The 22,997-nt window shown below is 39.6% G+C and overlaps 1 protein-coding gene across 1 annotated transcript in view; it reads left to right on the plus strand.

The window, feature by feature from the left end:
* The window catches only part of DPYD (dihydropyrimidine dehydrogenase), a 372,599-nt gene that overhangs the window by 173,102 nt on the left and 176,500 nt on the right, over window positions 1–22,997 (plus strand). The window contains exons 10-12 of the mRNA XM_030033578.1: window positions 4,350–4,519; window positions 6,202–6,412; window positions 16,858–17,042. Coding sequence (XP_029889438.1) covers window positions 4,350–4,519; window positions 6,202–6,412; window positions 16,858–17,042 — 566 coding nt within the window. The remainder of the gene's footprint in view (window positions 1–4,349; window positions 4,520–6,201; window positions 6,413–16,857; window positions 17,043–22,997) is intronic.

The following is a 22,997-nucleotide window of genomic DNA, read 5'->3' on the forward strand; positions in this document are numbered from 1 at the left end:
TAGGACTCAAGAAAAAAAGGAGAGCTTATCATCTCTGGAGGAAAGGGCGGGCAACCTGGGAGGAGTACGGGGATCTTGTTAGACCATACAGAGAGAAAATTAGAAAGGCAAAAGCTCAGCTAGAATTAAATCTGGCCACTGCTGTAAGGGACAACAAAAAATGTTTTTACAAATATGTTAACAGTAAAAAGAATCCCAGGGAGAATATCTTTCCTTTAACGGATACAGAAGGGAACGTAGCAACCAGTGATGAGGAAAAGGCTGAGGTACTTAATGCCTTCTTTGCCTCAGTCTTTAATAGTGAGTCCAGTCATCCTCAGGGTACTCCACCCCTTGAGCTGGAACGTAAGGATGAAGAGCACAACATACCCCCCCTTAATCCAGGAGGAATTAGTTAGGGACCTGCTTCGCCATCTGGACACTCAGAAATCTACGGGACCTGATGGGATCCATCCAAGAGTACTGAGGGAGCTGGCGGAGGTCCTTGCCAACCCACTCTCTATCATCTATCAGCGATCCTGGTCAACAGGGGAGGTCCCAGAGGACTGGAGGCTTGCCAATGTGACTCCCATTTATAAGAAGGGTCAGAGGGAGGATCCAGGGAACTACAGGCCTGTCAGCCTGACCTCGGTACTGGGGAAGATTATGGAACGGTTTGTCTTGAGAGCACTCACATGGCAAGTCCAGGATAAGAAGGGGATCAGGCCCAGTCAGCATGGGTTTACGAAAGGCAGGTCCTCCTTGACCAACCTGATCTCCTTCTATGACCATGTGACCTGCCTAGTGGATGAGGGGAAGGCTGTGGATGTTATTTTCCTTGACTTCAGCAAGGCGTTTGACACTGTCTCTCATGGCATACTCCTTGAGAAACTGGCATCTCGTGGCTTGGATAAGTGTACTCTTCACTGGGTGAAAAACTGGCTGGATGGCCGAGCCCAGAGGGTTGTGGTGAATGGGGTGAAATCCAGTTGGCGGCGGGTCACAAGTGGTGTTCCCCAGGGCTCGGTGTTGGGCCCCATTCTGTTTAATATCTTTATCGATGATTTGGATGAGGGGATTGAGTGCACCCTCAGCAAGTTTGCAGACAACACCAAGTTGGGGGGAATGGTTGATCTGCTTGAGGGTAGGGAGGCTCTACAAAGAAATCTGGACAGGCTGGATCGATGGGCTGAGGCCAATTGTATGAAGTTCAACAAGGCCAAGTGCCGGGTCCTGCACTTTGGTCACGGCAACCCCATGCAGCGCTGCAGGCTTGGGGAAGAGCGGCTGGAAAGCTGCCCGGCAGAGAAAGACCTGGGGGTGCTGGTTGACAGCTGGCTGGATATGAGCCAGCAGTGTGCCCAGGTGGCCAAGAAGGCCAACGGCATCCTGGCCTCTATCAGAAATAGTGTGGCCAGCAGGAGCAGGGAGGTGACTGTTCCCCTGTACTCGGCACTGGTGAGGCCGCACCTCGAGTACTGTGTTCAGTTTTGGGCCCCTCACTACAGGAAAGATGCTGAGGTGCTGGAGCGTGTTCAGAGAAGGGCAACCAAGTTGGTGAGGGGCCTGGAGCAGAAGTCTCATGAGGAGTGGCTGAGGGAACTGGGGCTGTTCAGTCTAGAAAAGAGGAGGCTGAGGGGAGACCTTATCGCTCTCTACAACTACCTGAAGGGGGGTTGTAGTGAGGTGGGTGTTGGTCTCTTCTGCCAGGTGGCTGGAGATAGGACGAGAGGAAATGGCCTCAAGTTGAGGCAAGGGAGATTTAGGTTAGATATTAGGAAAAAATTTTTTACTGAGAGGTTTGTTAAACATTGGAAAGGGCTACCCAGGGAAGTGGTTGGGTCACCATCCCTGGAGATATTCAAAAAGCGAGTGGACGGGGTACTTCAGGACATGGTTTAGTGGGCATGGTTAATGGTTGGACTCGATGATCTTGAAGGTCTTTTCCAACCTAAATGATTCTATGATTCTGTGATTCTATCCTATATATTGTGATCTGCATCTTTTAGAATGTTGCAAAGTAGCATTCTCGATTTGCCAGGATATGCAATGATATTTTTTTTATATTAAGTCTATGTTGTGGTTTAACCCCAGCCAGCAGCTAAGCACCACACAGCTGCTTGCTCACTTGCCCTACCCAGTGGGATGGGGGAAAGAATTGAAAAAAAGTAAAATTTGTGGGTTAGGATAAAGACAGTTTAATGGGACAGAAAGGAAGAAAATAATAACAATAATAATAACAACAACAATAATAATAATAATATGACAATAATAATAAAAGGATTGCAATATACAAAACAAGTGATGCACAATGCAATTGCTCGCCTCTCACTGACTGATGCCCAGTTAGTTCCAGAGCAGCGATCGGCCTCTCCTGGCGAACTCCCCCCAGTTTATATAGTGGGCATGATGTCGCATGGTATGGAATACCCCGTTGGCCAGTTTGGGTCAGCTGCCCTGGCTGTGTCGCTCCCAACTTCTTGAGCCCCTGCAGCCACCTTGCTGGCTGGGCATCAGAAGCTGAAAAATCCTTGACTTAGTCTAAACACTACTTAACACACTGATGTTTTCAGTTGTTGCTATCAACATTATTCTCATACTAAATCCAAAACATAATACTATACTAGCTACTAGGAAGAAAATTAACTCTATCCCAGCTGAAACCAGGACAGTCTACAATGAAAAAAAGGATGAACTTTGAAGAACTAACCTTTTCTGACTGACAGTAATAGTAGTTCTTTGTTGTTGTCTGTTAATTAACATGGTCTCTTTTACTTAATTTCCTAGTGTCTGTCTGCAGCTGTAGCTACCTCTGGCTCTCTAAAGCATGGAATTTTAAAATAAAATATCTGTGTCCTATATCCAGCTCTATCCTCTTTTTTTTTTTTCACAATGACATTTCTCTAAATAATAGACATAATAGACTTATTCACAGTACAATAGATATTCTGCCTGCTTATTAAGTTCTGAATACCACTTGTCAATATACTTTCCTCCAAAAGGGGTTCTCCTTGCAAATACATAGACGTGAACTTACCTTGGGAGTGGCCTTGTCACCAAGAGCAAAGTGGGCTGCTGTGGCTGATCCATTCTAGACGAGTCCCGTAATGGCACTCTGAGCTGCCATTGCCCTGCTGCGCTTGTGCTTTTTCCACTGCTCAATGTACAATTTTTGTGAATGATTAAGTTCATTAAAAATAAATGAGAAAAGTTTAGAGAAAATTTTAGAATAAGAAGCCTATTCAGTAAATAGTAAGTGCAGTGCCATATAGGGGGTAAAATGATAGCATTTGCCATACATTAAGCATTTTAGAAATGGAGAGAGAATATGTGTATTAGGATGTTGTTTCTCACTCTGTTTCTATGTCTAAATTGAAAGCATTGTTTACTTGAATGATACCTGTGTTTCTTCACAATTGCATGTGAAAATCTGCTGCTACTATAGCAGGATACTCGAGTTACAGTGCAATGATTAAATGGCCAGCTTAGCACCTCCTGAATGAAATTATCACGAGCTCATTGAGAATATAGCTTTATATTGTTTATGGCATTTTTAAATTGCAATAATTTGCCTAATCAACAGTTGTGTTTAAACTTGTGATAAAGTGCAGTCTCATACAAGCAACACACAGTTCAGTTTTACTTAAGTATTTCTTGTATAATCAAATTATCAAATACAAGCTGTAGATGATGAACACATAATGTTGTCATTCTCTCCATGTAACTTTTTGCAAATCGTTTGTAGAAAGCCACTGTAGATTAAACGTTTTCTCCCAGTGGAAGATCTAGGAATTACTGTAATAACAAAATTCTTTCTGCCTCATGTTCAGCTGCTGTAGAGAATAGCCTCTGAGAACCGTGTCATTGCCAGAACAGTGTCAGTGCCTTGTAGAAAATTGACTGAGGGGACTAACTTTGAGAAACTATTACACAAAACTATCAACAACTGGTCATCTTTTGAAAAATACCAAGTATTATTCTTTATAATCTGTTAAAAGGTGTTATTTTTTTTAACTGGGAGGATAGTGAATATGATAAGAGAGAAGCTTACTTTTTGAATAAAAAGATATCACATTGCTAATTTCAACCTGACAGGACCCACAATCCTACAGACGTGTTGTCATTTGAATTCTTTCCAGATAGAAAGGTGCAGCTGCTTAGAGTACTGACTATGAAATTATGTATATGAGCATATCTTAAAAACGGAAATAAAACTGTCTTTCAGTGAAGCAGAATAATTTGATAGTGACACTCCATGCTTGGAAACTGTAAGATGCAATTTTACACTGCTTTGAGTACAAGTACCTTTTGAGCTGTCATGCAGAAATGGTTTCTCTACTTGAAAATGGGGTTTTCCTTTCATCTTTCAGGGATGTGTGCCTGTCACTCTCCATTGCCATCAATACATGGAACTGTGATTGTACTTGGGGCAGGAGACACTGCTTTTGACTGTGCAACATCTGCTTTACGCTGTGGAGCTCGTCGCGTGTTTGTGGTCTTCAGGAAGGGATTCACTAATATCAGGGCCGTCCCAGAAGAGGTAAAACTAAATAACAGCATTTATGAGAAGAAATATTGGTTGTTATTTCTACAGGGCCTGAAAGTGTGCTATAGGTACTTAAAAGACATCTACTAAAGGTTTTGTTTATAAACATGCTGTTAAAATGTATAAATGTTTATTAACGATCTGAGGCCCACTTTATATAGTCTCTGTATAAATAATTTTCCTCTGTTGTACCCGTTTCCTGTAAAGTCGGAGAGGTGCTTTTGCATACAGGGGGTAGAATTTCTTATAAATTAGAAAATACAGTAAAATTTTTAATCTTGGAAGCACCCCAGAGATCAAACAGCCATTTGAGTATTGTAGGTGACTCTTCAGGTCATGGTTAGATCCTAGAATGATACCTTCTGGCTGCTGTCTAATGAATCTCAGTGATCTTGACGTTGCCTTGGGAGCCTATAAAATCTTGTAAGAAAATTACTTACAGTGATTTTGGCTTTGAATCACTGCCAATGGCAATAAAGCAATGTCATTCATCACAGATTTCAGTGTTCAGTTTGATTTTTAGTTTGGCTTTGCACTTTGGCGTTTATCAGGACATCTGCACATTTTGAAACTGACTCTGCTTCCTCAATATATCTATACTACAGGAGGTTTTTTTAAGATTAGATCTCCTTATTTTGGTGGTCTTTTTCCATTATCATTTATTTGGTACATACTTTACACTTTTGTATACTTGAGGATATCAGGACATGTAATGAATCTTTATAATGAGTTTTATGGTAGTTTGGTCATCTGTTTCAACAAGGTGGGCATCTTAGAGATCTTGTAGAAGGGGAATAGAAGTGCAAAAAAAGTAATAGAGGGTCTCTTGATGCATAATTTACTTCTGTTGCACTTCATTTAAGAATTCTAGATACAATGAGATTACTGAAGCCATTGAACAGACAGACTCATGTGCTATTCAGATTCTTATTAATCAAGAATCAGCTGTCACTCTGAACCAAAATCTTTGTTAGCAGCCTGGGTAAATTCCTAAAAGTTGTCAGTGTTTGTACTCATCCCATCATGCAGTGGCCTTGAAAAAAAGTAAAATAAAAGTAGCTTCAGCTAGTAATGGCCATGCTAGAATGATGTCAGGTTGGATATTACATATTCAAAAAAGTTCTCGTGTAAACATAGACAATCAAATCCTGAAGATTTTGCTAAGACAAAATGCTGTTTGACTTCAGCAGTTTTACCACAACAGAGATTCAGAAGATCTTAAGTATGGATTGTCACTCAGAAAACTGTTGTTTGTACGTGGTGGTCAGCATTTAATAACATCTTAAAATCACAGTAAACAGAAATTAGGGCATACACTTAATTAATACTAGGCCTCTTCTTAAAAGACACAGATAGTTGCATAAGGTAACTCTTTTGCCCTTGGAGGAGTTATACCTATTCAAAGTAACAGAGAACAATAAGCAAATATATTGGAGAAATATTTGCATTGCAAATTTACCTAGTGTCACTGTATAGAACTGCTTTATTTTATAGCACGGAAGGCTCTGAAGTTGGTATTAAGATGACTGTATACCGTACACAGGTGACTTCTACTACAGAAGAATGCGTGGTAGCATCTTGAGTCAAAAAATGTTGGGGTTATTGTTTGTTTGTTTGTTTTTTCATAAAAACACAACAATGTTCAAGTTATATATTTTATTGCTTCTACTCTACAGATGGAACTTGCAAAAGAAGAGAAATGTGAATTTCTGCCTTTCCTCTCCCCTCGGAAAGTTGTACTTAGAGGTGGACAAATTGTTGCTATGGAGTTTGTTCGAACCGAACAAGACAATGAAGGAAACTGGAAAGAAGATGAGGATCAGGTTGTCCGTCTGAAAGCTGATGTGGTGATCAGTGCCTTTGGCTCCGTTTTAAGTGACAATAAAGGTAACCCTGACTAATGCATTCTGTAAATGCTGATTGTTATTTTAGCTGCAGCCATTTCCTGTCCTTTGACAGTTTTGTGAAATGAGTCGTCTGGAGGTTACACAGTTTGTGACTGCTGGTCCTCTTCACAGGAATTTCTTTGTCCTTTAGGTATACCTCTTAGAACAAAACTTGAGGCTCTGATAACAAAGTAGTTTTCTGTATATCATTGTATAGAGTAGGAACTCAGATTAGAGGTACAGTTGCTCAGTATATATCTTCCTTTCCTCTCAATGCAAATGGGATCTCAAAGAATACTCTTGGGGATTTCTTCTGGTCTCACTAATTAACTTTAGAGAAACTCATTATACTACAACTTTGAACTGAACTGATCTGATCTCTGAAACTTTTTTTTTTAACCTATTAAATTAAGCAAGAATTAGGACAGATTCATTATTGTGGTTCAGCTGGTCTGGGTATCACTCATTTCTTGTGCATACGCAATAGAACTAAGCTTTGGTCTTAAAAATTAACAATTACATAGTTCCATATTAAAGATACAGAAATTGCCATATAGATGGCATTTCAGAGATTGAACGAATTGTCTGGATGTAGCAGAAAGAGAGCTGAAGAACATGAGTACAACTGAGAACATGGGAACTGAGCAGAGCTCAGGCTGTTCTCTGACACTAGGTTAGATTTAAAGAGTTCAGGCACATACATCAGATGTGCCTCGAAAGTAAAAAACACTGACTCAGCAGAAGACAGATTGATAAAATGAATAGATCTTCAGCCTGGAGACGCTCATCAACATTAGCAGGTTCTGAAAGCCTTAGTAATCGATGTGCCTACCTCTCCAGGGCATGGTCATGCCAGCCAATTAACCCATGACATGTTGTCATGGTCCTTTGGGTATAAATGCTCTGACAGAGGACTTGGCAAGTGCCTCAGAGTGCACATCGCCAGAAAATTTGGTAATTAGATGCTGGTTCTGCCATTGCAAGGGGAATTTCAAAATTTCTTAGCATAATGTGGTTTTGTGAATCTTTTCAATCAAGGAAAATCATAATTCTAAAATAATCTAAGCAGAGTCTAGTAGCATTTGTGGTCATACCTCAGACATATAAAATGTATGACTTCTCACATCTGCATTTTCTGTGTATGCCTCATAGATAACACTGTTTTAAATGAAGTTGAAGAAATGAGTTTTCTGATAGTAAGATTTTCTAGAGTTACTGGTAAAATTATACAAAAAGTGTACTCAATTCACAGGAAGACAAAACATTAGTTAATGAAAATAAATTATAGGTCCCATTGAAGAATTTTAGAATATAGCTGCTAGCAGAGTCGTCTGTAATCTGAACAAGCTACTCAGTACTTCCTGTTCACCAGTCCAGTTGTATATAAAGTTAAACCATCATATGGCCATGAGAAGAGTCTAAACACTCCTACAGTAAAAAAGAAGGATCGACCTCGTTCCCTGAGGAACATGTGAAGTTAATTCCAGGAGCATTCCTAGCTTGTGTGTGTTACTATTCCTTTGGGATAGGTTCACGCAGCTTAGGCTGTTATCTAGACAGCAACTGCACCCAGCTACGTACAGTGCTAATTACTCAGGGCTGCCTCCTGCCCTGCAGTTGCCTTCTGCTCTAAAGGACACAGGAGGTGCAGCCTACGTCTCTTTGAGAGAACAGACTCCCATTCCACTTGGAGATGTATTGCTGTACAAAGAGTCTGGCATCTGTGTTGGTCATGTTTTAGGGCTCAGTCTAACCTCCAGGAAGCAGGGAGAAGATTAAGATTTTCTTTTTTAATCTTTAGGAGATTCATGATCTATTCCAATGGTGGAGTTGACTTGACTGAGAATTTGAGAAAGTTTTGTTGTTGTTGTTTTTAAAACCCTCTGTTTAAGTGTTTTGGAAGGTTTTCTAGAACCTCATGTGGTAAATCAAATATTAGCCTATGCAATCAGTATGTTTTGTTGTGATTCATAGACCCTGTGATAAAGGAGTGATTCTGTTTTCTCCCACATTAAAAACTGCTTCAGCTAAAAGGTTGAACTTACTGTGTTGCTTAGCCATAATACTGTGCCAGTCTTGTATCTCCTAGTACGCGTTCACTGTCTAAATTAGTTGTTGTGAGGTTTTTAAATAGGAACATAAAATAGGAGGGGAACAAAGTCATGCAGTGAGCTGATCGTGAAAGAAGAGAGTCATTTACCTTGGGGATGAGCAATACACCTCATTTTCACACTGTATTTTTGGTGAAACTGCTGTTAGAATAGCAATCAAATAACAAGGAAAAAGGCAAGGCATTTGTTTTGGATGTTGTGAAAGTGAAAAGAAACTAAGAAAAGAAACTATGAGGAAATAAAGTGTTTATTTTGAGCATACCATTTCAGTTGCTTTTAAATCTCTCTTTTTTGACTAAGCTGTCTTAATGAAAGTCAAATTTGCTTTTCACCATTGAGCTGGATTACAACCAAATCTCCAGGCTACCTCGACATACATAACAAAAAGAAATGAAAAAAAAAAAAACCAAAAACAAACCAACAACAGCATCTTAGCTTCTTAGTGTTTTTTTTTTTTTTTTTTAAAAAGGAAGTGCATTTTTGTATTCAAGAGAGAGAGAGATTCAAGTGTTCTCCACCAAAAGATGGAGATGAAAATACTGGAGGTACTTAAAACTGGACAATGCCATGAGCAAACCCATCTGACTTGGAACTTGATCTAACTTTAAAGAAGGGGATGGTGTAGGTGACCTCCAGAGGGCCCTTCTAGTCTGAATTATTCTATGGCTGAATGACTCAGATGCAGGTTGAATAAATGTGTTAATTGTTGCTCATGCAAAAAGCTCTATCAATTGACTTAATTTATAAGGCACCTCAGGGAACTGCAAATGCAGTATTGATAAGGGCTAAGCTAGCAGGATATGTCCTATTTGTTATTAATATTGTTAAATGCTGATGCTACTGATAGAAGAATAAAGAAAATACTACAAAAACCAGAGGGATTAAAATCAGACTTAGCCCCAGTTCAGGAAAGTCTTCAGGGCAGCCTTGATGCTCATGTTTTAAAGTTTTGTTTAACAAGACATAAGCATGTGGGTGACTGCTGTTGTGAGCAGAAATAGCTCATAGGTTAGAAAGCTTTTTCTAGTCTATTATTCTCAACATGGTGTTTCTTATTCTTGCACGTTAACTATTAAATTTGCAACTGAAATTCCATGTGCTCACAGTAGGTATTTAGTCTTTTTTGTTTTGTTAAAATAAAATGCTGATTGTGTTTTTAAGCAACAGTTCTAGTAGGTATTCATCCTCCCATTGGGAATCATATAAATGCATCATTAATTTAAAAAAATGGACTCCTAAGTCCATTTTATGCTCGGGAAGTTGCTAATAGACAAAACAGGAGAGTTGCCTTCTAGACTATTTTAAGAACATTACCACTTTACTGAAACCAGTAAAAAAAAACCCCAACAAATTGTTCAAATCAAACTACTGCAGATGGAGTAAGAAAAATGTTTTGCTTCTTGTTGAAAAAAAAGATTTTGCAAGCACAAGCTTCTTTTTTTTACTGCATAGCTTGCCAAAGCCTTCAAGCCATCATAACTGACCCACATAAAGAGCTGTGAAAGAATTTTGTACCTTTCCTCATGTTCCTGCTCTTTTGCTTGGTTTGTTATTTTGGAGGCCTATGACATATTAGTGAATTACTGAAATATCTTCTGTCACCATTTCAAATTGCAACTACTCAATATATACAAATGTAATTCTGTATACTCCTTATCACTGCGTATAGCCTCAACATCCATCTTAACACCAGTCCAGTTGGTTTTAAAGTCTAAACATTGAACAACCATTTTCTTATCTATTTTGTTCTGTTAAGCAAAAGGGAACAATATTTTTGGACTGCAAAATTTTGCACTGGAACAAATGTCCTTGCTCTGATCTATTTTCCTGAATTTCTGAGGAGAAACAATGGAGAAATTATGGAAAATAGTACACTTGTTCAAAACACACTACAAAATGCAGTGCAGGACAGGGGACTGAGGCAGGATAGGGGACTGGCAACGTAAGTTTAGTTCAACACTCTGTTTAGCAGGCAGCAGTAAAGAGGAAGTATTCCCATTTACCAGAACACTGAATCTTAGCATGATAATGTCATATAATGTGTTATGCTGTATGTTTATTTTCCTGGAGAGACAAAAAAGGGGCATGTAAAATGTATTGGGTTTGCATGGCAAAGTTTTGGTAGCGGAGAGGGCTACAGGTGTGGCTTCTGTGAGAAGGTGCCAGAAGCTTCCCCTGTGTCCAACACAGCCAGTGCCAGCCAGCTCCAAGGCGGACCCGCTGCTGGCCAAGGCTGAGCCCATCAGTGATGGTGGTAGTGCCTCTGGGGTAACGTATTTAAGAAGGGGGGGGAAAAACTGCAGCCAAAGAGAGGAGTGAGAATATGTGAGAGAAACAACTCTGCAGACACCAAGGTCAGCGAAGGAGGGGGAGGAGGTGCTCCAGGCACCAGAGCAGAGATTCCCCTGCAGCCCGTGGGGAAGACCATGGTGAGGCAGGCTGTCCCCCTGCAGACCATGGAGGTCCACGGTGGAGCAGATATCCACCTGCAGCCCGTGGAGGACCCCACGCCGGAGCAAGTGGGTGCCCGAAGGAGGCTGTGACCCTGTGGGAAGCCCGTGCTGGAGCAGGCTTCTGGCAGGACCTGTGGATCTGTGGAGAGAGGAGCCCACAGAGCAGGTTTTCTGGCAGGACTTGTGACCCCGTGAGGGACCTGCACTGGAGCAGTGTGTACCTGAAGGTCTGCACAGCATGGAAGGGACCTATGCTGGAGCAGTTTGTGAAGGACTGCAGCCCGTGGGAAGGACTCACAATGGAGAAGTTCATGGAGAACTGTCTCCCGTGGGAGGGACCCCACGCTGGAGCAGGAGAAGAGTGGGAGGAGTCCTCCCCAAGGAGGAAGGAGCGGCAGAGACAACATGTGATGCACTGACCTCAACTCCCATTCCCCGTCCCCCTGTGCTGCTGTGGAGGAAGGAGGTAGAGAATTCGGGAGTGAAGCTGTGCCTGGGAATAAGGGAGGGGTGGAGGGAAGGTGTTTTAAGATTTGGTTTTATTTCTCATTATCCTAGTCTGATTTGATTGGTAATAAAATTAAATAATTTTTTTCCCCAAGTCGAGTCTGTTCTGCCTGTGATGGTAATTGCTGAGTGTCCTTATCTCGACCCATGAGCCTTTCATTATATTTTCTCTCCCCTGTCCAGCTGAGGATGGGGAGTGATAGAGCAGCTTTGGTGGGCACCTGGCGTCCAGCCAGGGTCAACCCACCACACAAAAATATCCAAGCCAACTCCAAATACTGCCTTTGCAAAAACCCCCAGAAACAGTAGGCTATTAGTGAGCAAAAATATGTTTTATTAAATCTTTGGTAGAAGCTAGGTATTGCATGGTAACTGAAGGGCAAAATTTTATTTCACATTTCTGGGAATCAGTCACAACTTTCAGATACTGTGCTTTTACTTTTAGTATGATGGTCATCTCGCTTGGAAACTGCAGCAGCAAACCCCAGAAGGCTTCCTAGAGTATAACTACTGTCCCCCCAGTATAGTTCAACGTACAGCAAAGATAAATTTGCCCAAGTAGTTTCCAATTTTATTATTCAACCCACTCCTAATTAATATTTATTTCTATAGATTGAGAAGCATTTGCTAGGGAAAAAGCTTGCAGCGCTCTGAGCTCCTAAGTGAAAAATATTTTAGTTTTCCTTTGTACAAATCCAGAACTTGAAATGCTACAGAAGCCAGTGAACCTGCAAGGAGTGTTGAGTTTCTTCATGCAACCTGCTCAGACAGCTAGGTAACTTCAGCCTCAAAGCATTGAAGCCTTGAATATCTAATGAAAGACTAGGAGGGAGGAGGAGAGGTAGCTGTGATGCCCCAGCTGGGAATGCCCACAGGGGCGACCTGGTGTCTCCCTGGTAGCAAAACATCTGCCTCACACGCCCAGAATAGAATTCTAGGCACCAGACTTTTTAAAAAATTGTTATATAAAACTGAAATTTATATAGATTCCTAGTGAAATAGGTAGGCGTTTTCCTGCTGAGTCATTTGGAATAGGATTTTTCTCCACAAATAGGTTTACTGCATGAGTTTGAGTGCAGCAGTTCCACACCCTGAAATGATTACCAGTTTCCAATACGTAAAAGTGGTGGGCTTCATGATGACTTCTAACACCCTGTTAACTTTGAGCAGGAATTCTGCTCTTTCACCTGATAGGCATCAGTACACATTTGCTTGCTGGTGACAGCCAGAAAACAAAATCAGTACCAGCTTGCAGCAGGAGCCTCTCCTAGCATACCTGGACTCAGCTTTATCCAGTCAAACCACTTTTTAATCATGGTTCAGTATGCTAGTGGGGCAGAGACTGGGGGAAGCATGATTGCGCCTTTCTTTATTTGCTTGGCATTTAGACTGGGCAGTGTCAGCAGTTAATCAGTCTATCGGTGCCTGTGACAGCTGTGGTTTTACATTTGAGATTAAGAAAGTTACAGTATATTTGTATTTTTCTGAAGTATTGCTACTATTCACTGTAAAGGAATTCTGTAAGATGGATATCAAAAATAACATTAATGAGCTACTAAAGCTAAAATTACAGGAACTTATGAAATTGGTTAAACATAAAAACCATTAAACTGTTTATTGAAGCTTCACAGATATACTGCAGCTAATGAGCATTTCTGCTATTTAAATAAGCCCAAATTGAACACACATTACATGGATACATAATTAGTCATGGCAGTCAAACACACACAGACTCACTTTTAAAGCTTTATTTGAGGAATCTTTTCCATTTGATTTGTTTTGTTAATTAAAATATTTTTTCTGTATTCACTTATATTTTAATATTGTTTTTGCAAGTGCTATAATTTGCTGCTGCTTTTCCATTTATGTTTGTTTGCTCTCTGAATATAGCAAATTTGGAATATATATTCAGAACTGTCCTTTGTTTGGTGTTATTTGTGTTGATAACACTTGATAGCATCAGAACAATTCAATTGTACGTTGTCTTTCATCCAGAAGGATCTTTTCAAATTATATATAATATCTCACCAGCATATGGAGGAGAAGGCAGCACAGCCACAGCGTTGTACTTTTAATTTTCAAGAGCAAAGCTATGTTAGTTTCAAACTTTAAAGGATGTGAGGATGCAGGGATTTAAAAGACACTCTTTTCTTTACCCCTGTCCCAAATCATGCACCAACAAAAACACGTGCTATCTAGTTTGCTTATTGTTCAGTGTCAAACAGCAAATCAGGGAACTGACAGTTGGGGTCACCTCCTTTCAAGCTCAGGTTTGGCTCTTAGACCCTCTCTCACCCCTTACAGGGGCAGAGAAGGGACTTCCCTTTGTGAAGACCAAAGTTCTTCCCCTTCTTTATGCAGGTGGTCTACGAGGTGGTCCCTTCAGCCTCACAGTTGCCCCGGGTACCAGATCCAAATTGTGACGACGTTAGGAACTCTTATATAAGATGCTTTTAAATCATGCCCTTATTTTTACTTAACCTAAATCTTGGAGATTATAAAGACAGAAGGAAATAGCTGCTGGATACCATGTCAACCTTGCCACCAGGGAAACGGTCTTTCCCAATTTTAAAAATACTGATCAGGCAGACAAATCTCCGGGCCCTGGGGAGATGTTTCAGGTGAAAGTATGTTGGGCATTCTTTGCACTCAAAAAGCTTCTGGTATAATTATGTCCAGGCAGGTATTTTAGCACAAAACAATCCAAAGATAGATTTGAGAAATGTAATAGATCCAGGATAACAGAGGTAATACCCTATTTTTCCACAGGATGAAATAAGTAGTCAGAACTTCCAGTTTTACATCACTTCTTCTGAAAAACTACATCTCTGATAGCACGTTGCCCTCTAACACCTTTACTGTGGTTCAGTCCTGTCTCAGAGAAACAAAAGTCATCTATTAAATCCCCAATACCAAATCCTGCAGCACCGAGTTTTCCCCTGGGTTTTTTCCAAACATGTCTTTACAAGCCTGTACGTATTTAGCTTGCGAGAACTGTCTAGACCACATGCTGAGATGGTACCACTGCATGCAATAAGTTATCCTATATATGACAGATATAAGACAATCAAAAGCTTTCTTGAAGTACAGACAATCTGGGACATAAAGAGAAAGTTAATGTTTTGATTCTTAATAAATCGGCTATCAGCCATTATCCACACTTTCCTTTTTAAAAAAAGATGCCAAAAAAAACCCAAACCCAAACAAGCAAACCAAAAACCTCATTTTCCAGACTGAAAAATATCTCAGTCTGAAGGTTGTTTGGTGTGATCTTTCAGTAATTTAAGTATTTTTAAAGGAAACCATTTTGTAAGTTTTTGATGCTGTTACTATGCAAATATTATTTTTGCCAAGTTAAGCCACAAGTATATATGGGGTGGGAGGGATTGTGCAAGCAATAGGTCTTGAAGATAAATTAAATACTTCTAATAGGAGAACCTGCTACAGTCTTTCAGCTTAAAACTGTCATCTGTGATTCTGGCTTCTGAACCAGTTGCAAAAATATACTTTGGATTTGAGTCCTCTGGATATATGTTTGTGTATGCCAAGGGTGAGGAGGAGAGCGTAGGTGGGACGAGTAGGTGACAATGTTTGTGCCTTGCTTCCTATTTTATTATTTTGCCCCTAATTATAAACAGCCCCTGCTTTGAAATACACTTCTAATGTATGATTTGGAGGTGAAGGGAGATACAGAGTCTGGGAAGAAAATTCCATCACGATGATGTGCAAGAAAGATGCATTTGAAGCTTGTTGTATACTCAGGCATGTGCTGGGGCAATACTGTGACTTTGCCCTCGTACTGGAGAAATATTCTTGTCTTAAACTGGCAGGTTTCTCTTTTACATATATGACAGCACAACTACATCAGTTTAATTGACCTTGGCAATCTGCATCTGCTAGTGGTATGTCCCTGAGGGACATTGCAATTTTAAGCTGCATTTTATTGCAGAATCTTCAGTTCCTGTAGACAAAGGTATATAAAACCCCCTCATTTTGATATATGCCATCAACATTTGCTAAAAATGTGATTCTCTTTGTGAAGCTACTTTGAAGTGTCTTTGCGATTATAATAAAATAATTTAAAAATGCAGAATAAAAATCATGTTAATATAGAGCAGGAATATTTTTTCCTGAGCATTTATGTGTATTTAATGCCATTTGTATAATGCCATGCAGTACAAAAAATTACTTTTTTATTTTCACATCTACTTTTTTTTTAAGGACAATAAGAGTTCATGTGCAGAAAGCCTATACGTGCTGTTTACTGACATGAAAAAAATTAGGATATCTTAATGAATGCTCTAAAAAACCATCAGAAATTGCAGGGAAAAAGATACAAAATCTATTGTCTTTATGTAAGCATTTAATTTTGATTGTGTTTTTATGGTTTTATTCTTAATGTACGTAACAAGTTTCAAAGTGAGCCCTACTTTCAGGATGTTCTGAGTTTAAATATTAAGTCAGAATGGTTTTGACTTTATTGAAACATATCTTTTTCAGAATTAAATTTCTTTAAAACCAACACACTTTGTCAAAGCCAAATCTTTGGTAGCATAACATTTCCTGGTAGGAAAATGTTCCGTCTGAAAATTTTCAGTCAGGTTTAATAATGACCTGTCAGAAAGTAGCAGAGTATCATTTCTGTTGTGAGGGTTAATGAATGTGGGAAGTAAATTATGAAGATCTAAATGAATTTCTAGAAATTGTATCAGAAACATTCTTTTTTGTCAAAAATCGTATGCTGCATATTAAATTGCACAAAGGAGTATATGGTAGGTTACTCAAGAGAAAAACATGTTGATATGGTAAGTGCAGTACAAAGCTATGGGCGGAGGAAGAGGAAGAAAATTTATTTTTCCTTTCTTAATATTGTTCATTAATAAGATTTTCAGAAGTGCTGGACTTTTTCCCTGGGAGATGAATGATGCCAGTGAGAATGACTTTGTGAATCCCAGCTCCTGGGATATGCAGTGTGTTCTCAGGGAGTGACCAGAAGAACATTAGCACCAATTATTTCTTGAGCCTGCGTCGAGTCAGTCACTTCTTGTGATACTTGTGTACGTTTATTTTGTACGCAAGTCTGGCTTTGCAGGCACACAGGAACTGGTTACTTTTCTGATGCTACCAAACTGTGGTTCCATATAGTGTATGCTGTTTTTCTATCTGAGTCCTGTTCGTAATTCTATACCTCCACTAGCTCAACAAAAGTGTTTATGTATGCAAAAAAACTTTTCATTTTTACTGTAAATTTACATTTAAGTAAGTTAAAGAACTTGGAACTGCTTTTCTAATTGTTATGAGTGTATATCTGACAGATTCTAGCTACAGTGTTTTCTTTCTTCTTTTAACATACTTGTCCTCCACTTTAATTCCAGTCAGAGAGGCCATGACACCTATCAAGTTTAACAGATGGGGTCTTCCTGAAGTAGATCTGGAAACTATGCAAACAAGTGAACCCTGGGTTTTTGCAGGGGGTGACATTGGTGGTCTTGCTAACACTACAGTGGAATCAGTAAATGATGGAAAACAAGCTTCCTGGTACATGCACAGATACATACAGGTGATTTTTTTTAAAGTATTTTTCTCTTTCCCATTTCTATCTGGTTTTAGATGCTTTAAAAAAATAATTTCATTGTGGTTTAGATTAAATGTACAAGTTTTGAGAAACTAATACCTAGATTATCTGGTGATTTGAACATTACAGATTCATTCAGCTTGGATCATGTGCTTGAGGTTGGGTAGTTGAACCCAGCTTTCTTACATTATCTTAACACTGAAATCCAAGCAACATTTTCTTGGCCCCAGCTCTGAATTACACTCAAGGGTAGGAAGCCTCCCTGCACAATACACAGTGCAAGTAGAAGTCCTAATTGGGTAATTGCGGAAAAGAAGTGAGCCCATCAGTATTAAAACATAAAATCTCCCAATAGTGTATAAACTAAAAATTAAATATTGCCAATGTTGTTACATAGGGAAGACATTTTTAGTGTACTAACAGCTTACAAAGTACTCATATTATCTACACTGGAACCAAAGTTTGCTCTGATGAGGCTGATAAACTGGACACAAGAACCCGACAAAAAATAAACACTGAATGCACAGAGGAAAATAATGCAAAGGAGAATTTACCTGAGAAATATGAGTTTAAGGGTTACAGAACAGGGGTTCAAAAACCTGGTAACTGCATGTTCCCTTTTGGTGCTCCTTACATGTTGCTGACTGAGCACCTCTGCCCTAATTTTTCTAGTAAAAGAAAGAGCACAAAGTCTAGAGGAGCTGCAGAGGAACCTTCAGAGACAGGAGACACAGCCTGTGTGGAGAACCAGCTGACAAAGAGTGCGTTCATAGTGCAAGGAACTTTTTAGAAACATGGTACATGATTCATTCTCCCACAAAAAGAGGTTTGAACAACTGAAGTTGGGACTGTAACAGCTCGATGTTTTTCTCCCCCATCCATCTGCTCAAAGCCTCTCTGATTGCATGTTTGTGCAATTTCATGCTGTTGGGGTCTGATTTCACTTCCTAAAAATACTTCAACTGAAAGCTTGTTGTTAGTATCTGTGCATATTTTTTCTCACTTGTTCTAAAGCACTGTCTGTGTCCTGCCTTCTTAGACCCTATGAAAATGCAGAGTGTGAAACATCTTTAATCCCTGACCTGCTCGCTTAATTTCTCAGTGCGCTGTGAATTTGGGTAACTGTGAGAGGGGGAGAGAGGGGTATCTCCTCTTTGTCTCCTTCCTCTTTAACCTCTAGAAATACACACATCACTTAAAAACCTTCCTTTACCATCTTGTTTCCTCTCAAAGCTTCTTTCTTTTTCCCTTCTGGAATGTATTTAATACTTTGGGAAAAATCTGAATAGTCATGGCTTGAGAATTAGAATTTTAAATCAAGCAGGCTTGTGATATTAGAGCATTTCCGTTACCCTTTGTAGGTTTCAAGGCAACTTATTCAACCTTACAGTCTCACCAGGAAGCTAATGGGAAAGCCTTACAGCAATCTTCACAGGAAAGTTTCCAAATGTCAGGTGTCACCTTTCCAGCTGTTAGATGAATGGGTTGCCCAGGGGCATTTATTTGGATGCACAGCCCTTGTAAAATCTGGTTGCTGTGGTTCAGAGTGCTGTAATTTGGCAATTTACTTCACCAGTGTTTGGACCCGGTAGAAATTTTAGTGACTGGAGGAGAGTTTGTTTTCTAAAGAAGTTGTTTAGAGAAGGATGGTATTACCCTGACGTTTATAGGGGTAGGTATGTGCATGTGTGCGTGCCTTTGTGTGCATGTGCGTGCATGTGTTCAATTCACAGCCCTGTATTCTGGAAACTTCCAATATCAAGTGAGAAAACACCCTTACACACTACCTTATTTTCTCTCTACTGTGAGATTCTAAGGCAAGCAACCTTCCTGTCATCTGAGTGTCTGAATTGAGTACACATAAAATTTTAAATAAATACATTGATACCTTCTATCCATTTGCATGTTAGTTACAGGAATAGGTAGCCATTTCCAAAATCACCAACTATCTCAGCACCAGGATCTACCAATAATGCCATCAACCTTTAGCAAAATAAAACTATTCCATGGGATTTCTCAAGCAACCCAAGACCATGTCAAAGACTGAAACTCAAAACCACCCTCCCAACTACTTGCAGAATGCACTGTTTGAACGGCACGCTGCTTGTATCCCACCCTACTCCAGGCAAAAGGCTAAGCAAACAGATGGGCCTGATATGTGCCCTGAAACTCCAATTGCTGCAAGCTCTGGCACATGGTCAAGTGAAGCAGGAGATCCAGACTCAAGGACTCTCCAGCAGAAATGCCTTATGTTCAAAACTGCGAGTTATTTACAGAAGCTTCTTGGCTGCTCTTATGCTGGAAACTTTCCATCATTAGTTGCCTAAATATCTCCTGCCTCTTAACATATTCCTCCCAATGTATGAAGCATAGGTTCATCTCAGAAATTGTTGCCTGCAGCTGTGTCAGGTTAGTTTCTATAAACATGACCAGTCAAAGCCTAACTAAGGATAGTTGTAATAGAACCTGTTAGAAGATATAGTCAGTCTTCCTAGAACTGTTCTTTGCAAGTCATTAGAGATCCAAACAGAATCAACCTAATAATTCATGCAACTACTATTCACAACTTTTTTTTCAGGATTCAACCTTTTTTGTTATTCCGTGGATGATGTAAAAATTTCTGTAAAATAATCTTGGTGATTTATTTAGTTTGGAGATTGTAATGGCCCTTACTTTTGTCCAACAGTGACTTTATGATCTTGTGTAGAAGCAATATAGGCTGCTGTTCTCTTCTATGCCTCAGTTACCATTCATTTCTTTTCGATTAGTGCATGGGATTTAATAATGTAATAGTTATATTCAGGGTAATTCACAATTATTGCAGGGCTAACTTCTGATTTTCTATGCGTGCCTTGAGAGCAAAGACAGCTCTCGCATTGCGATTCTTCCAGTATTTTCTTCCTGGACCACTGCGCCAGCCTTAAAGCCTCACTCCTGCTCTATTCATACGCTTAGCCGTGGAGCGTTTTCCCATACGTGGCATTCAAGCTGCCTTCTTCTTCTCACTAAAATCCCTCTTAAAAAGTGACTTTTCTTCTCTGGTTCACAATAAGTTTTCTTTTATCTAAATCTATTTTTTCTTTACAGTAATCTTCCCAGTATGGACACTTTCTTTTATATTTTTCTTAGACTGAAATGTACATGATACGCTTATAGAAGGGAGAGCTGGATCCTAACTGATATAAACTGCACTTCACTAAGATGCTATTCAATACGAATTTTGAGCACATCACTGTGCTATTTTGAAACAGTGTTGTATATTTGCTATTTTTTCTTTATCTATGCTGTCAAAGAATATATGGGCTTTGTGTCTGAAGAGTATAGTTGTTGTTCCTTTTATGAAGGTTGACCATTCTCATATATTCCTTGAGCATGCATGAATGTACATTATTTCATAACCAATACCAGAGATGGGTGGTTCCCAGGAAGCTTGTCTTTGAAGCCGTTAGTTATAACGGATAACCAAAGGAAAAATTGAATGTCCCTTTGTTTAGCTAGAACAACATAACACTAGCATGGAGACAAGTAACAAAGCAGCATTTGCAAAAAGGTGGAGTAAATGCAAGTGCAGGAAACCTGGTAGTTTAGTTGCTTACCACTGAGTAAGCAATATGTCTGTTCCAGAAACAGAAAGCCAGGAAGGAGCTTAGAATATCTCTGTCCAACTGGACAGAGCCCTGAGCAACCTGCTTTAGTTGACCCTGCTTTGAGCAAGGTTGTTGGACTAGTAGAGGGTCCCCAGGCATCCCTTCCAACCACAACCATTCTGAGATTGTATGAAATAACATAAACATACTTAACAAAGTTTAAATGTATTTAACAAAGTTAAATAATGGCTAATTGGAGAGAGGATAGAAGCAGCACATGCAAGGGAGAAAAGATACGTTTTAAGATCAGACTTAAAAATAGAGAAGGCAGGAGTGAGATGAAAGTATTCAGGATAACTCTTTCAGGCAGTAGGATTTGTAGAGAAGGCTCTCTATTACTTGTGAAAAATAACAGTAATACAACTACTCACTTTCACAGTCTATCTTTGTTAAGGGCCCGAAAATGGAGTTAGACCATATCGCTGTGGTTAAGAATTTTCTCCATCTAAAGAAAATGAATGTCACAAATTGTATCACGTCTAAAGCTGAGTTCCTGTCTCTCAGCCCTACACTACAGACTATGCTGCTTTTGCCTCTAGGCATATCCTGCTTAGAACAAGCTGGGGCCACTGCATGCAGCGTGTTGGGGATTTTTCACCACCCTGTTCCAGTATCCAAAAAGTTGCTGTGACTGGAACAGTAAGTACCTGCAATATTGGTAGCTCAGCTGGTTAGCATCAAATTAGAGGAAGAATGGGCCACACTTTTTGTCCTCTATTTTTACAAATCAAGGAAAGAGTTATTATAAATAAACCCTTGCCTGCAGGCTTTCTTTTCCTATTTGTTTGTGCAATGTCAGGGAAATCCTTCATTATAAAGATGATTTTACTTTCAGGAAGCTATAAAACATTTTAGTTTGCCAAAAGTTTTGCTTTGTAGAAAACAACGCATCAGGGCTTATTTCTTTTATAAGCATTGTGCTGAAAGGAAAAAACAGCAAAAAACTAAATAGAGCAAAAAGGGAATTGATAGGAAGGAGGGAGATAAATCTGTGAGGATGTATAGCCACTGGCTACTGAACCTTCAGCTGCATCCTGCCCCTGTGTGTTTTTAAAGACTTGGTTTATTCCATTGAAACCTTTTTTCAGTCCTCCCCCTGCCACCTCCACCTGCGTTACCTTGTCATTAGCAAGCATTAGGCACATCTTGCGGTGCTTGAGTGTGTCTGGGTGGAATTGTTTGTGGTTTTGCTCTTTGTGAGGGAAGTTTGGCCGGAAGAATAGGCCTCTTTGTATATGGTTTAGGAAGTGCCTTATGACCAGTTTGCATGAAGGCACGCAGGAGGCAAGGCCTGTTTTCACATGGGTGTATTCAACGACCTGGTTCAAAAGTCTTTCACTGCTCTGGTGGATTTTATTTTTTTGTCTTGTATAGGATTTATTTTCTATTTTATCACAGAAAGCTCATCTGGGGTCTCTAGTTAAGAATCACTTCCAAGCAACACTCATTTTAGGTGAGAACAACTTTTCGAGATTAATTTGTCCTGCCTGGGAAAAGAAACAATACAATGTAACTTAAGCTGCATATTAAGCACTTAAGCTGTCTGTCTATCTGTCTATAGCAATCAATATTTACAGTTATACAAGCAATTAATAGTTCCTGAGCAATCCTCAGACTGAAGTACATTCATAGAGAACATTTGAACAATTCTGGATAGCAAATGAATTAACAAATAACTGCTTTCAAAATGGAGAATTAGGTTTATTACTCACATGTGCACATAGAGTGGAATTGGCCAAAAACCTTTCCCTAAGTCTTTCTTTGCTGTCATTCTTACAGAATCAAAATCAGAGTACACTGTAAGAGTTCAGTATATCAGTGTTGATTTCAGCAGATTGCCCCACTTCCAAATATGTAGGAGACAAAAAGTGCTAACATTTTAAAAATGCTTTAATTTCAATCGTGTGATCCAGGAAGTTCTGTTTTTGGCATTGCAAACAACGCTTTGCAGTTGAAATTTTAGTTAAGAAAGACTAAAAAATAGTTAAAGATTAAATCAAACCCCAAATAATCAAGAGACTACTTTTTTTTTTCTTTTCTTTTCTTTGATTTGTCGGTTAGCAAAAGCTTTTGGGGTGTAGATTGCTGGGCTGTTTGGTCTTCTAAGAACTCAAATTCTCCTGGTGTAGGAAAACAGCCCTGTGGAGTATGACACAGAGGAAGCAGTGAGCATTCAGGAGGGAGGAAACGGGGGATGTCTGGCTTTTTATAAAGTGTGGCTGCATCAGCTGCTAGCTGGGAGAGGTCGTGATACTGAAGGGAGTTTAGACCCAAGTGTTAGGGATCTTTAAAA

This window comes from Aquila chrysaetos, chromosome 12 (assembly GCF_900496995.4).
Source record: "Aquila chrysaetos chrysaetos chromosome 12, bAquChr1.4, whole genome shotgun sequence".
NCBI lineage: Eukaryota > Metazoa > Chordata > Aves > Accipitriformes > Accipitridae > Aquila > Aquila chrysaetos.